The sequence below is a fragment of the Ustilago hordei genome (genome assembly GCF_900519145.1).
Source record: "Ustilago hordei strain Uho2 genome assembly, contig: UHO2_contig_02, whole genome shotgun sequence".
Taxonomy (NCBI): domain Eukaryota; kingdom Fungi; phylum Basidiomycota; class Ustilaginomycetes; order Ustilaginales; family Ustilaginaceae; genus Ustilago; species Ustilago hordei.
In genome coordinates, this window is record NW_024545252.1 from 482,975 (window position 1) to 498,208 (window position 15,234).

General features: G+C 54.3%; 7 protein-coding genes across 7 annotated transcripts; 4 read left to right on the top strand and 3 right to left on the bottom strand.

The window, feature by feature from the left end:
• Window positions 1-264: 264 nt before the first annotated feature.
• UHO2_00948 (uncharacterized protein) lies at window positions 265-4,332 on the top strand (the record flags this gene model as incomplete). Its single annotated transcript, XM_041553416.1, has 1 exon — window positions 265-4,332. One exon carries the CDS (start codon window positions 265-267, stop codon window positions 4,330-4,332), a length of 4,068 nt encoding a protein of 1,355 aa, XP_041409350.1.
• A 554-nt stretch (window positions 4,333-4,886) lies between these two features.
• UHO2_00949 (uncharacterized protein) lies at window positions 4,887-5,218 on the bottom strand (the record flags this gene model as incomplete). Its single annotated transcript, XM_041553417.1, has 2 exons — window positions 4,887-4,955; window positions 5,051-5,218. 2 exons carry the CDS (start codon window positions 5,216-5,218, stop codon window positions 4,887-4,889), a joined length of 237 nt encoding a protein of 78 aa, XP_041409351.1.
• A 423-nt stretch (window positions 5,219-5,641) lies between these two features.
• On the top strand, window positions 5,642-6,401 carry UHO2_00950 (putative protein transport protein sec61 beta subunit; the record flags this gene model as incomplete). Its single annotated transcript, XM_041553418.1, has 3 exons — window positions 5,642-5,644; window positions 5,948-6,018; window positions 6,188-6,401. The coding sequence occupies 3 exons, from the start codon at window positions 5,642-5,644 to the stop codon at window positions 6,399-6,401; spliced, it is 288 nt and encodes a 95-aa protein (XP_041409352.1).
• A 531-nt stretch (window positions 6,402-6,932) lies between these two features.
• Window positions 6,933-8,095, bottom strand: UHO2_00951 (uncharacterized protein; the record flags this gene model as incomplete). The annotated part of the gene is made up of 3 exons (XM_041553419.1): window positions 6,933-7,424; window positions 7,495-7,520; window positions 7,777-8,095. 3 exons carry the CDS (start codon window positions 8,093-8,095, stop codon window positions 6,933-6,935), a joined length of 837 nt encoding a protein of 278 aa, XP_041409353.1.
• Window positions 8,096-9,464: 1,369 nt separating this feature from the next.
• UHO2_00952 (uncharacterized protein) lies at window positions 9,465-10,817 on the top strand (the record flags this gene model as incomplete). The annotated part of the gene is made up of 1 exon (XM_041553420.1): window positions 9,465-10,817. The coding sequence occupies one exon, from the start codon at window positions 9,465-9,467 to the stop codon at window positions 10,815-10,817; it is 1,353 nt and encodes a 450-aa protein (XP_041409354.1).
• Window positions 10,818-11,089: 272 nt separating this feature from the next.
• Window positions 11,090-11,737, top strand: UHO2_00953 (uncharacterized protein; the record flags this gene model as incomplete). Its single annotated transcript, XM_041553421.1, has 1 exon — window positions 11,090-11,737. One exon carries the CDS (start codon window positions 11,090-11,092, stop codon window positions 11,735-11,737), a length of 648 nt encoding a protein of 215 aa, XP_041409355.1.
• Window positions 11,738-12,021: 284 nt separating this feature from the next.
• Window positions 12,022-13,521, bottom strand: UHO2_00954 (uncharacterized protein; the record flags this gene model as incomplete). Its single annotated transcript, XM_041553422.1, has 1 exon — window positions 12,022-13,521. One exon carries the CDS (start codon window positions 13,519-13,521, stop codon window positions 12,022-12,024), a length of 1,500 nt encoding a protein of 499 aa, XP_041409356.1.
• Between the last annotated feature and the right edge of the window lie 1,713 nt (window positions 13,522-15,234).

Consider the following 15,234-nt stretch of genomic DNA (forward strand, 5'->3'; position numbering starts at 1 on the left):
AGCTGACATGCTGACGCGACTCAAAGTTGAGCGCGTCCTTGGGCTGAGTTGCCTGAGAGAGCGCAAGACCAACACATCCGAAGATATCGAGATTGCGTTTTGAAGCGTACTGCTTCCGACGTCCATCACCACCTCATCGCCTGTCGCGCTAACATCTTTGACTCCTATACCCGCTGGCGCGAACCGCGACGTGTACATCTCGAAAGGGTTCCATCCACCATAATGCCGTCGCCTCTCAAGCCGCGACGCTCGCCACGCTCCAGGATGTCTCTTGCCGGTACTGGCTCGGGAGGTGTGCCTCTTGGAGGCTCTTCTATGACGATCAAAGGGTCCGCCAGCGACGTTGCTGCAAGGGAGAACGGCCGCTCCGCACGCGTCTCTTCAACATCAGGCAAGGATGACACGATGAAAGCTGCTAAAGAGCGTGCAACCTCACAGAAGCGAGCTGCATCTGTAGGAGGTGCTGAGCTCGACACACTGCTGAAGGAGTCCAACAACAAAGCGAATGCCACGATTGCAGCAACAAGCAGGCGCAACGCACCAGCACCGCGGAAGAGTGCCATTCGACAGGTTCCTCAGGTCTTCCTCAGCCCCACGGGTCTTGTCCCCAGTCCAGAGTCCAGAAAAGGTCTTTCCGTGCCTTCACTTACAGAGCAGATCGCTCAAGTCGGCAAATCGGCACCAGAGATCGCATCGTCCAGCAAAGCGAGTCGTTCTTCTCTGCCCAACGTCGAAGTTGCAGAACGCAACAGCAGCTTCGCTTCAGGCTCAGCTACAGCCAGGGATCGAGACTCGATCCATGGCGCCAGCTTTGGCTCGCTTGCAGGTGCCGCTACCAGTATCATCGCATCTTCTTCTACCTCAACAACTGCCGCACCCGCGCTGAGGAGTGCCATGACGCAGGTAATCCGACCCAAGCGAAGAGTCACATTCAGCCATCGTCAGGAGAAGACCGAATTCGCTCGCGACGAACCCACACTTCGTCTCAACAGCTCGAGGAGAGAGCAAGTGTCGCCGCCTTCGACGCCTGCTAGTTCTTCGATTGCAAGTGCCGGCTTTGCCTCTTACATCCAGTCCCAAGGCGACGAATCCAGCTCAGACAGCGACAGCGACAGCGAGAGTGAGTCGGAATCCGATATGGACTTGGACGCTTCCGACGAGTTAGCTGCGAGGTCGCTCGCTGCCTCGATCGCAGCCTCGCTGCCACACGATGACTCGACCATGGATGCCTCCCCAGATGCATCCACCGACATGAGCAATGTATCCGCCTCGGACTCGAGCGCTAACATGGAGTTGACAGGCACCCACGGCTCGGTCAACAAGCGACCCAGCGCAGACACTTCTGACGACCAGGATTCGACTCTGGATGCTGGAGCAGACGATTCTACACAGATGGACATCACGCAGGCCATGTCAGCGGCACCGGCGCTGAAGCGCAGACGAAGCAGCAACACCGCAGCCGATATCTCGGCGTCCACCGATGGCTCGCGATCCGCGCAGATGGGTGGAGATGCTTCTGCCATGGAGCTGGATCAAACCGCCACCATGGAGTTTACTGGGATTCATTCGCTCGCACGGAACGGCGACGACAGCTCCGTTGACTCTGACAGCAGCGATGGCGGCGATGGAATGGAGATGACAAAGGCGATCACTACGAAGATCGAAGCGAAGCGCAATGGCGACGCCACGACCACCATTATCACTGACTTCCCCGAGCTCAGCAGCAGTGATTCAGAAGGCGATGACACCATTCAGGCCGACGCGACCATGCCCATGGAGATGACGCGGGTAGTCACTGGCTCCATCCACGAGAAGGACCATGCATCGAGCGATATGGACCTTGTTGACTCGAGCTCAAACAAAGGCTTTGAACAAGCCTCGTCCGATGATGCGTCGATGGCTATGGACATGACCATGTCAATCGGTCGCTTTGCTGAGTCCAACACCTCGCCAAGCAAGCCTGTTCGTACGCCATCTCAGTCGCCGCTCAAGTTGGGCGCGGGAGCGCCGAGCCCATTCCAGCCGACACCTGGCAAGTCACCAAGCCGTTTCCGACAATCGCTTCGTGGAGGCATGGCTGCTCTTGAGACGAACGCTCATTCTCCCGCCCAGCGCATCGGAGGTGCTCTGCCACCAAAGGGACACGTGCCACATGCTAATCTATCGACTGACACGACATCGTTCCGCCGATCCATCATCGGCGGTGTTGCATCACCAGTCTACCAGCATTCTTCTGCTAGGCGAGTACAGTCGCAAGAAGCAGCGAGTGCAACGGCTGGGGCTCCACTCACGGCCGACAACTTGGCAGAGGCTGGCCGCCTGACCGCAGGTCGAGCTTCGAGTGCATCCCCTTCCAAGCCTAAACCATCAGCGGCAGCATCTCTTGCAGGCCAGCGTAAATCGCTGAGCAGCGTTGCTCTGGCATCTTCATCGCGCTTCTCCCCTTCCAAAGTAGCGAGTCCTAGGCGTCGAGCTGGTCGCTCGTCGCTTGTTGCTGCTGTGCTTCCAAATCTCTTGTCCGAGGCATCTACAAACGACGACTCCTTCCACTCTGCAGTCGAACACCGTGCAAGGCATGCTATCGGAGCAAGCAGTGAACCCCAGGACATTTCGCTTGCTCCCTCTGCTGCATCTGACATTGGCGTGGGCCTGGACAGCTTTGATGACTACAGCAACGACGAGCGCCACCAAGTACCCGTGCAGATGCCGCTCAACGACTTCCTTCGCTTCGTTGGCGTCCATTTCAACGATGACATGAGCGCATCGCGACGCAAACCTGTGCCGCCCGCCAGGTCTGAACAAAGCGCAGAGAATGGTGCTTTGAACGAGTCGCCGGCACCGGTCTCGATGATGCGCCTTGTCAAGGCAGCCTGCGGAGCTGTTCCCCAGCTGGAGGCGCTCCGTGAAGCGTGCCGCGAGATCAAGGAGCAAGTAGATGATGGACGAGAGAAGATGGTTGAGATGGAGCAGGCCTTCTACGACTCTCCGCCTGACTTTGTCCGCGAGATCATGGGCTTGCAAAATGAAGAGGAGCGACGAGATATGGAGGCACAGTTCAAGCTGCAGAAGCAAGCTGCACGTGCCCTTGTCAGCGCCGACTACTACGGCTGGCGACTCGACAAGGAATTCGACCAAGAGATGATCCAAACCCTGCAAGCATATCACGGCAGACTGCAATGCGATCTGCACATTGTCGACACCAAGAAGCAGCAGCTACAGCAAGAGATACTTCCCGTGCTGCGGGCTAAGCACGCCAAGCTCAAAGCCGATCTTGCACTGGCCAAGAAGCGCCAGGCCGAGATCGAGACGTGCGATGCGGAAGAGCTCAAGGGTCTCTACTCGAGTATTGAGGAGCAGCACGAGGTGCTCGAGTCGATGCGAGCCAAATTGATGGACGTCGAGGAGCAGCACGAGCGCTTGTTGGTCCGACTGGAGGAGAACCGCGAGAAGATGGCAGCAGCTCAGGAGATGGTGGATAAGGCTCATGCTACTGTTGACCAGATTCAAGGCTATACTCGCGGCGAGGCAGGACGACTGCTGCGTGAGATCCGCAACCTGGAGAAGTTGCACCTCGTACGCATCCTAGACAATGGCTTCGATCCCAGTCTCGACGAGGTTGAGCAAGGAGCAGAGGGTGTCGATGTTGGCGGCAATCGCGATGTTGTGCTGATCCTAGATGGCTGGCTCCAGGTCTCCATGTCGCTGCTCGCCAGCAGCATGAGCAGTCAGCTGCCGAACAACAGCAAAGTCTCGCGCATTCAGCTCAAGCAAAAAGGCACACGATCCAGCAACGACGACACCAACCTCGTTCGCAAGCTTGCGGTACAGATTCTGCAAGGCGAGTTCGACGTCGAGTTTGCTGATGGCGTGCCGCAGGATGCACTTGTCATCTTGCGCCGGATCTCACAGACGTTCATCCGACAACGGATCCTGCTGGCGGAGATCGAGCACCTTCGTTGTCGCTTCCCGGTGCAGCTGCTCGATGGTGTTGTCAAGCGATCGCGCACGGTCCTGAACGGAACGCAAGACGCTTCCACCAGCTCTTCTTCGGCGGCAGCGGATGGACAGGACGACAACGAGGTCGCTCTGCAGGCATCCATACTGCTGCCCAACAAGAAAAGCAAGATCGTCATCACGGCCACGTCCGATCTCAAAGGCGTCGGAGAGAGCCGTTCGATCTTGTTGGCCGACAGTGTGCAAGTGGAGCGTGTGTATGGCAGTGTCGATACCGAGGCTATGTCTTTGCAGATCCTGGACTGCATCGAGACGGACCCTACCATCGGTTCGCTAAGCAAGGCTTTCATTGAAACGATCGAGACTTTCGATAGCTGAGCGCCAGCACTTAAATCAGCGAGACGAGATGCAGTCTACCTCTGCCTACTGTCTCTAAACCTCTTTCGCCTATGCTTTGTGCCTATGCTTTGTATCTTTCTTCTATGTACTTGTACCGACTCATTACCGATTGACATGTATTCTTTCTAAGCAATGACTGTTTAGATTTATACCGCTGTGTTTCCGAAGTAGTCCCTTTTCTTCGTCAGTCAGGGTGGATCGTGCGAAGGCGACTTCTGTACGTGTTGATTGGATTCTGGATAATGTACACAGCTTCTTCTCCGCGGGCGAAGAGAGCCTGAGATAAGAATGTTTTGATACAAGCTTACGAGCGGCGGGGTCGTGCTGGTCGTGGCGGCGAATCGAGGAGACCAATAGTCAGTCGTGCTGACAGTAGTGCGAGTGGCTCGCTTTAGGGACTGGCGATGGGGTCATCGTGAACAACGAGGGTCGGTTTCCAGATGGTCCACGAGAGTCGCTCAGTGGTGTAGTTAACGAAATCGATGCAGAGGGATGGGGTGTGATTCTGCTGGGTAATGAGGCCGCCGAGAGCTTCAGATCTGCTTGGACAACCTTGCAAGATGGTAGTTGATCGTTGGCTTGGATACGCCACCGCGGGGCTTCTGTTCATATCAAAGCACATCAAAGCGGTCAGTATTCACTTCTGCCCGATCAGCTTCGAGTCTGTGGAACCGATGATGGGCGCCACGAAACTTACCCTGCTAGCCATGCACTCTTGGAGAGCACGAGCGGAATCCTTGCAAGCGCCAATATTGTTAAGATCGTTCGAAGAAGCCCAGCAAGCCAACATGGTGGCGAACTCGGCAGCGCAAGGAGCAGCTGCTGCATCCTTCTTCGGCCTGACCTTGAGCTTGTTCAACTTCATCTTGACGCCGTTGATGGTCAGAAGAAATGGTGAGCAACACAGCAAGCGATATGTGCTAAGAAGAAAGGGTGGAGTTGCAATCAAATTTCCCTGGAGTGGATTTGTTTCGGCCGGTAAGCAAACCGAAGACGGACCCGAAGGCTGCATTTAGAGCCAAGGCCCGCGAAAAGGGCGTGAGCTGGAAGGAAGGGAACACGAAGTCAAGTTGCCGCTTTTGGGTGCAACCCCAGCTTGCAGATGAGGCTCAGACTTAGAGACTGAGAGCGGGGGGTTAGCCAACTTCTTCTGATTCGGTGCACAAGTCAGTTTACAGGTTGCTTTCCACATCTACGCATCCGCTCTCTACCGCTTCTATACCGCCATCATCAACACCTTTGGAGTCGGTAACGTTCTTTGTAGCAGTATATACACATCATATCCAAAATGGTAAGTAAGAGCAACAATAGTCGTGGGCGTAGACCTGGTCGTGTGTTCAAGCCAACCAGATAGCAGCAGCTGACTCCCGGTCGCTCTCACGCTCTCCACTCATCTGCTCGGCTCCATCTACTACAATCGCAATGCACTCATCCGAACACTACTGCTGGACTCTGCATCCTCTGCCACTTTCGATCAACCGAAAACCGCACCGTCACCGGCACGCTTCGTTACAACCTCGTCTTACTCTGGCTCGCTCGCAATTCCACGGCCCAACTTGACCCGCTCCGAATGATACTGCTACCTACCATCTAGTCTGACGCAAAAGCTTCCGGCGCCCAGCCTAACCTTGCCGCTCTGGCGAGCAAGAACTCGCAGACCATTCGGTAAGTAGCTCTTGCAGCAACACTTCCGCAAGCTTTGCTCAACTGGCGATGGACATTGGCTAACGCACTGCTCTTCCTCTACCACGATCATCTACGAACTCAATCTTCATGTGCATCATACTTTTCGTCTCTCCTGAAACCTCACTTTCGACATTCCAATCGCCAACAGTCGACGAGCGGCACAGCAGGCAGCAGCAAAGCCCAACTCGACACGAGCCGCCGGTGCCGGTGGTTCGTCCTCGACTATGATGCGTCTATACACTGATGACAGCAAGGGTCTCAGCGTTGACCCTGTCGTTGTGTTGGTTCTCTCGATTGCTTTCGTCTTCTCGGTTGTCTTGCTTCACATTATTGGCAAGTTCATGAGGTGGTTCTCCAAGTAAGAAGCTCTCGACTCGTCTAGCAACCCGCCTCGCATTTCGGCCTCCTCCTCTTCGCATCTACTTTCAAGCTACTCTACTTGACTCGCGACCCTAGATTTGGCATCTTGGAAGACACCTGTATCTCAACGTTCGTGATCGAATCGTCGGGTCGGAGGTTAGGGTGCCGTATTGCGCCAATCAATCATGTGTAAATATATATCCTCTTGCACCGTGAAAGCGTCACTGTCCTTATCTTGCATCCATCACATGACGGTGGTCTTGCATAGCTTGCGCCATTGATGTGAAGCATGCCGTATCTAAAGCGTAGAGTGTGCTGCCAAGTGAGGAAGAGCATTCAAGACAGGATCGCTAGCGTCGGCCGTCTGTACTCTTTGCCCGATCGCGTTCTGTTGAGAATTTTGTGACCACATTTTTGCCTCCCTTTTCCGAATCGGTGTTCAAACCAACAGATGGCTCCGCCGTACAGCTTCACTCTCCTCGATCTTTTCTGACAAAACGTCATCTGCCAAAGACTTAGCGGCCACACTCGGTTTACTCACGAGCCAGCATCTGCTCTTCACCTGCTCGAGCGGTTGAAGGCCAAGTGATGCCGGGTCCTAGATCGGACAGACATGTCAAGATTGAGCCTCGTGATCGGGCAGACGGATCCCGATAGGCATACCACGCAGATTCAGGCTGCAACTTGGCTGTCGACCGGAGACTTTCAGACAGTGGTGTGTAACAGTCGCACCTTGGAGTTGACTTTGACAGCGTGGAGGGCAAGTGTTGCGCCAGAGCGACAGTGTGACAGCAGTCGGCGATCGTTGTCGAGATTCTCGAGCCAGACCTCCTTGCGTTCAGAACGGTCGTCCATGGAAGTCGACAGTCATGCTTCACCCATGACAGTTTCATTCTGTTAGGAGATATCGGGCATATCGGCTCGTTAAGACCGGTAACCCGATATGGCTCGGACATATCGGTCAAGAGGAAGCTTCTAGAATGGAAGCCTCTGGAGAGGAGAGTGATCTTGGTCGCCTCCGTACTCTGGTGAAAGGTATAAGAATCGGCACTCAGACAGTAGCTCCACTAGTTTCCTCCATCCATCTGTACTTACGTTTGTTGTCGCCACACGTAATAACACTAATAACACCGCGTCTTACCATCAAACCATCACCTTTCAACACATTCAACTCATTTTCTCACAAACGAGAGCCTAACGGTTCTCTTTCCTGTGATGCGCCTTTCCCTCAGATCTCTTATCGTTCACTCGTCTGGCATCGTCGTGGCTCATGGTCGATTGCTAGCGTGGGAACCTGTCCGTAAGATGGATGCGGTGCGAGTGATGTGGTGCGAGTGATGCAGGATGCTGACAGCCAACTTGGCAGTTTGCACTTACCGACGCGCGTCTCCGAGGCACCGACGCGCAGCGCACATGTGGCATTTCTGGTCATTCGACACTGGAGAAGTACTGCAAAATCTTGAAGCTTCACCCATTGCATCAGAGCGAAGCTGCACCTCGAACAGCTGTCAAAAAAAGGATCGCCCTCATCGAGATTACACTCAGACACTTGTATTAGCCCCTCTTTGCTCCTCCGAGCTGCATCATGCCCTCCTCCCTTTGTCCCTTGTCTGCTACACTCCTTGCCGCCACCCTGCTTGTTCTGATTGAGGCAAGTCTTGGCATTTGCAGCCTTCTCGGACTTGAGCAAAGGCATCTTCGTGCTGCATCAGAGCCAAGCACAAAAGCTGATCTGCAAAGTGCATCGCTGTTTCACTTCCGATCCCGTCCGCCTTCCCGAGTCGTCGAATCGCCACCAAGACGAACGGCATCGTTCGATACGAGGTCCATCCATCTGAATCACCCTTTTTTCTTCTTGTACAAGCAAAAGCTCGAGTGCCATCATCGCAGATCGAGATTGGCTCAACCAGCCCGCTGTACTGCACGCCTAGGCACACATGGGCCATTATGAGCATGCATCTACAGTCTCTCACGCAATCAACACTATCTCTCAGTCCACAGCACGAGCGGCCAGGATGACGACGCTGACAAGAGCCCGAGTGGATGCGATGATGCACCAGAAAGAGCGAGAAGCGGTGACCAAGTGCATGTGTCTGCACTCAAGGGATGCACGAAGAAGCAGCTTACCGCTGCTTCAAGCTTTAGCTACATCGACGGTTGTCCTTCGTGGCGTTTACCTGCTTCGGCGTCTGAGTATGTCATCCATACCCAAGCCTGAGGTCTGCACAATCGAGATTCTGATTTCCCCACTGCTCATCTGCCTCCGCACGGCAACGGTGCATACAAGGAATGCTCTTGTCAAGCTCGACGCTAGACCCATGTCCCTGACCTCTTGAGTTTGCTCTTCGATGATGCCAAGCTCACCTCGGTCCTTGCTGTGCTGCGCTCACCGCTCACACAGCCGACTCGCGCCCTCCTACGCCCTGCTGGGATGCGCTTCGCTCAGACTCGATAGAAATATCTCCCACTCAGGCACCTGCCCTGATGTCGGCTTCCGAACGTGTTCATTGATCTAGCATTTGTTCCACTGCACCGTGAGAGGTCACGGCACAGAGGCACTCTGGGGGTGCGAGCGAGCTCACCGACTGTCCTCATCCTCCTGTTTGCTTCTTAACTGCAAGCACGCTTTGGACCAACGCTGTCGTGAGCTCAAGTCGGCCGTAGTCCTCGTGCTGAAGGGAGTTGCCAAGTCTCTGGACCAAGCTGCTTGCCTGTCACCAACAATGTCCGCTTTTCATCCGCTGCCTGCCGCTTTGAGCTCAACCGGCTCGCCGAGATGGCGAACTCATCTAGAATTGGCTCGCTAGGCATTCCACCCTTCACCGACTCCGTTCCAGTGGACAAAGTGTGATTGAAGCTTCGCTCGCTCGCTCATATCGCCAGCTCATATAAGTCTCAATCGAACTCGATGCCTTCCGACCTTCTCGCCTTGTATTTATTTCTTCACCCCTCCCCTCCCCTCAACCCATATCGTATCAGGCTGTCACTCTTTCCAGCCCTTCCCTAGCCCGACGATCCCCAGTCTCTAGTTCTCCCATTTCCATCGGACCACCACAACTGCAACTATGAAGTTCGCTTTCACCGTCTCTGCGCTCCTTGCGCTCGCTGCCTCGTCGCAAGCCATTGAGTTCCAGAACCTTCAGCTCCGCCAAGGTGGTGATGCCAACGCCATCCTTCAGGGTCTTCGTGACAACAACCTCACCGCCTTTGCCAATGTTCTCTCGCAGCATCCTGCCGTCACTGAGCGCATTCTTGCCGACAACTCGGAGAAGCTCCTTCTCGCTCCCACCGACGAGGCCATCTCCAAGCTCCCTTCTTGGGTCACTTCCAACTCTTCCCGTCTTGAGGCTACTCTGCTCAACCACGTTCTCCGTGGGAACTTTGACACCAACAACCTCAACAGCTATCCTTTGCACACCATTGGTCACTCGCTCTTGAACAGCTCCGAATTCTCGCAGCTTCCCGGCGGTGCTGGTCAGGCCGTTGCGCTTTCCAAGTCTGGTGACAACCGTTTCGTTGCTGAGGCCGTTAACAACGGTTCTTTCGCCGGCGAGAGCAAGAAGTTCGACACGCTCACCATTCAGCCCATCAAGCAGGCTATCACTGTCCCTGGCACAGTCACTGAGACTCTCCGCTTCCTCGGCTACACTGGCATTTCGACCTTGCTCGCCAATGTCCAGAACGGTGCTCTTGCCCGCACCATCGACTCGATGCCCGGTGTCACCCTCTTCGTCCCTAGCAATGATGCTATTCAGAAGTTCGTTGCTACTCAGCCTAACCCCACCGACATCCCCACTGTTCTTGGTCAGCACATTGTTGCTTCCCGAGTCCTCTACTCGCCCCTCCTCATTGACCAGGGAGCTATGATCTCCTCCTCGGGCCAGGACATCGTCTTTGACAACAACGCAGGTACCGTCAAAGTCGGCAACTTCACCGCAAAGATCCTCCAGACCGACATCATTGCTCAGCAGGGTGTCATTCATCGGATTGACAACGTTCTCGCCTCTACCTCTCTCGACACTGGCCGTGCTTCCCAGGCCCAACAGTCCGCCCAGGAATCTGTTGATGCTGAGCGAGCCCAGTCCCTCTCTGGCCCTGTTAATGGCAAGAACGCTATCACTTCCCAGGGTAACAACATCCCCGCCATTCAACAGGGTTCGGGCGCCAACAACCGCTCGGCCAACGACAACACCGACACCGCTGGCACGGGTCAGAACGAGTCTGCTATCGGCAACGGTACCAACGGTAACAACAGTGGCGCTTTGCAGGCTGGTACCAGCAGCAACGGCAACGGCAGCAACGGCAACGGTAGCAACATCGACCACCGTAACCAGAACGGCGCTGTTGCTAGTGTTCGCAGCTCGTCGCTTGTCGGCTCGGCTGTTTTGCTCTCTTCTGTTCTTGCGATCGCTCTCTAAGCCTCTCCGCGATATGGTTGAGGATGAGATGTTCGCGTCAACCGCCGTACGATCGGGACGCGAGAACTCCGTCTGGATTCCAACCCTCCTTACCTGTCTATATACTCTTTCCGATAAGTCTTCTTGTTTCCTTCAGTCGACCATCTGTCGCACATTCTCCACACTGTATTCTTAGCTCTTCCTCTTTCGCTTGCTGGCCCTTGTACGGGCTCAGAGTTCTTCCCACCACCTTTTCAATCAGAGGTTTCTCCTTGCTCTCAATCGGCCTTTGCATGTGCCAAGAGTGTGCTAAGAGATGGCCAAGAGCTTCAACTGAACGAGACGGTCAAGAGCTTCGATTGAATGCGAATACGAATACAGCTGAGAAGAACTCACATCAACCTGACGAGATCAAGAACCTGATGAAGACAACAATACGAGAGCTCCCGAGAATACAAGGCAAGACATTTCAATCAGTCTTACCCTTTACCCTTCGCAAAACCAATCGCTCCGCCGGGCCAGCAAACGCAGCTGGCGCCACTCGATCGACTACCGTCAACGCCGTAGTCAATCCCCAACCCGCCACTCTCTCGAACCTGTTCGCGAACGGCACTTTCGACAGCACTGCCCTAGACTGCATTGGAACGAGCGTCAAGCTCAACCAAGGTCGCCCTTCTGTCGGCGATGTCCTCACGCAACTCTCGTGTGGAGTGTGCGAAGCCAACATTCGAGCGGAACCAATATGGTCCAGCTCAGTATCCATCCGTGAGGCCAAGCTCAGCCATTCATCTCCCTCGCTGCTCGCCCTTTCTCGTCTCCTGTTCGCCACTGGCATCCGCGGCAGCAACCGCAGCGTGTCAGTCGGACGCAACCTCAACACGGTTCCGGCAAAGCCAGGCAACGAGCGAAGCGTAGAAAAGACACCATGCAGCTCAAGGTGAATAGCGAGCTCAATGTTGATAGCCACGCGGCTGTTCCAGTTTTCTTTCCAAAGTATCGGGCTGAGTTTGAGGGGCAGATGGTATCAGACAGCAGAAATCGTGGGATTGCTCGTCAGTTTGAGGCTATCTATGGGAGGCGCCAAGGTTGGGCCAGCCAGTCCTGACGTCTTGTAACGGGTGGAAAGGGGAGAGAGAAAGTTTCGCCTACCCCACCATAGATCTCTTTCGACCTCGTAATCGGACTGTTAGCGCGAGACACAACGCAAAGTGATGTAGATATTACGTCAGCAATCCGTGTCCATGGCGGAAGATCTCTGCGTCATTGTGGGAAACTTACCTTCTTCGAGCTTCCTCTTGGTCTCCTCCCACTTGCCGAGTCTTCCGCCTTTACCGCGGTTCTTACCAGAAGATCGGGCGGAGACTTCTTCCGCATAGCTATCAAGAATCATCTGGAACAGCCTCTCCGATGCAGGATGTGTCGAGGCAAATGCACGCTCAAGCACGTACAGATCCACCGCCTTGTCCTCTGCAAACGCTGACACCGAAGAAAGACCAAAGTCGATCAACACGACCTCGTCATGATCCAGATCAACCGCTGCCGAAGTATCCTTCGACGCAGGTCTCAACATCATGTTTGACGTGGTCAGATCACCATGAATGATATCCGCTTCATGCATAATCGCCAACTGCTTCCCGATCAACCTCATCAACTTTGCCTGCTCCTCTTCCGACAGCACTGCTTCCTCCCCCTCTGCTGCCTCAGCTTCTTCCCCATCGATAATCACCTCATCCTCACCTTCAGCTCCACCTCCCAGCCACTCTCTCACACTCTTACCCGCAATCAACTCCAGCCCCAGGATCCCTTCCTTCTCATCTACACACCTCACAGCAGGCACTGCCACTCCAGCCTTAGCACACCTCAACAGTGCTCTCGCCTCCATGATCGTACGCGAGGCCGTTATGTTGCTCGACAGCGTAGGATGTCGGTACGTCTTGGGAAAGCGCCATTTGAGCAAGATCGAAGATGGAGGCTCCACAGTGCTAGATGCGAGGTTGGAAGAGCGAGGTTGAGGCCAAGAGAGGATGTTGTTGGTTGCGATGCGAGAGATGTAGACTTTCGCTTCTGCGCCCTGCTTGATGAGCTTGGATGCTCGAGAGTCCGAGAGGAGCGCCACGAGGGGCGGTGCGTTGGGGAGGGGATTTGGTGATGTAGCAGTCAGCTTTTTGGTGGTGCTTGGGCCAGCGACTTTGCTCTCTGCTGTTGGAGACTGATCGCGAGATCCTCGCCTTCTTCCGGCCCCCGCCGCGGCTTTAACGTCGCTTTGCGAGGCGGTGCTAACCCGTCGAGAGCCACCTTCAAGCTTGTCATCAGGTTTGATTTCAAGCGAGGTGCTGGTCGCAGGCGTTGCTGCCGAGCGTGTGGTCGATGCCTGCAACAGAGATGGGAGTTTGGGTCGACCGCCCTCAGTGCTCGACCTGGATGTACTAGATGTGGTGCGTGTTCTGTGTGGCTTGGCTGCAGCAGCAGCGTCTCTGGCTTGAGCAGAGGCGAGACGGTCAGCAGCCGACTTTATGTGCTTACGAGGCGAAGCGCCCGTTGAAGTAATGGACGAGGCTGGAGAGGTGGAGAGGATAGCCTCTGCGCTTGTCTCTACAGATGTTGTCGTGGTATCCACGATGGATGTGGGTCGGGATCGTGCGGTAGGGAATGCCAGCCTTGGTGTCCTGGATGAAGGTGAACTGGAGGTGGAGGATCCACCCTCTCGCTGTTCGATGCCTGACATAGTTTTTCGCCGATTCAAGCCGGATGTTGAGTGCTTTGGGTATTGATGGTGTTTATCAAGAAACGTGTTCCAGTAGAGCAATGGAAAGAAGAGAATGAGTTGAGGGAAACGTAACAATGGTCGGAGACGCGTCGGAACCGAACAGAGCCTATGGGGTCTGTGGAGGGCAAGTAACCATTGATGATACAAAACCACACATCGGTGGCTATGCATGTGGGATGCATAGGTGTTACCATGACAACTTAGGAGCGATGTGAGGGGTGAACTAGTCATAGATGGGCACAGGCTGGAGGTAACTGCCAAGCATGCATATATATATATGCTTATGTAAATAGCACTCAAAAATAACTCAGTGCCAAAATTCTCAACTGTTTAAGAGTCTGAAGCTTGGCAGCTTCAAGGCACTTTGCCATCAAGATGCCACCCAGAGTAGACAGTGTAGCTTTGCTCGAATGCACCATGCAAATGATCAGAGAGGTTCACACTGACTGGAACAAAGACCAAATCTTGGAGTGTGCCTTCTCTATGATGAACCTCCAACCAAATACCAGCCAAGTCGAAAAGATTCCTAAGTCAGTACTCAGCATCATATTGCAGATTGTCAAGCTCAACGAGAACAACTGGGCCATCTGGGAGCCCATGTTCATGGACTGGCTCATTACTTGGGAAAGGATACACTGCTCGAGCACAATGCAAGAGACTGCAACTTGTCAGGGGTCTCGCGCCTGAAACCCAGGTCGGTCTGTCGAGATACTCGGTGACTATCAAACTGTGCGACAGCTATTGTCTCGAGATACTCGGTGACTATCAAGTTGTGCAGTGACAGCAGGTGGCGTTTGTTGTATATACTATCGTAGGTTTCGGCTGACCTCTGTGGACACTCCGTTCAGGGGTAGCTCGGCACGATCAATATCAATGTTATGATGACACCAAGGTCTGGTGTGAGTGTTGATGATGATGAGGTTGATGGTGTTGGTGATGAGATTGGTGATGTCGATGATAATGAGGTTGATGGTGTTGGTGATAAGGTTGGTGGCGTCGATGATAATGAGGTTGATGGTGTTGGTGATAAGGTTGGTGGCGTCAACACGAGTGTCCAGTGTGTTGACTTGATGCTTGAAGTGATCCCCGGACCGCAGTGGACTACTGCCTTCGGTTCTATCTATATCCGGACCGCTAACCTGCTATGGGCGCCTTCGGACGTCAGGTAGTGGTGATACAACACACACACTACGATGAGGAGCAACCTTGATAGATTGCTGCTATGCTGACTGTAACTAATGAGTACTTGTGTTTCTAAAGCATTGACTAGTTGTATGGTGAGTAGAGTGGATGAGGATCCACTCGACCTATTGATGAGAAAGCATGGTTATATACCTCTTCTCAGCATCGCCAGCGATGCTGCTCCTGCTCTCTCTCCAGAGAGTACCTTCTTCATCGAGTACTGCTCAGGGGCCTCTCCTGCTTGGCACCCCTGTGCCTCTTGAGCTGTGTCGACTCCTTCGACACTGCTCCTCCTCCTTTGATCAGTGACAGTTCCTTTGGCTCTTGTCTCTCGAGCCCCTGAGTGGTAACCATCTGCATGCTCCTTGAGCTTGGTCCTCTTCGTGGCTGTGCCTGCTCCTTGAGCTTGGTCCTCCTCGTGGCTGTGCCTGCTCCTTGAGCTTGGTCCTCCTCGTGGCTGTGCTTGGCCCTCCTTTGCATGTGAGTCCA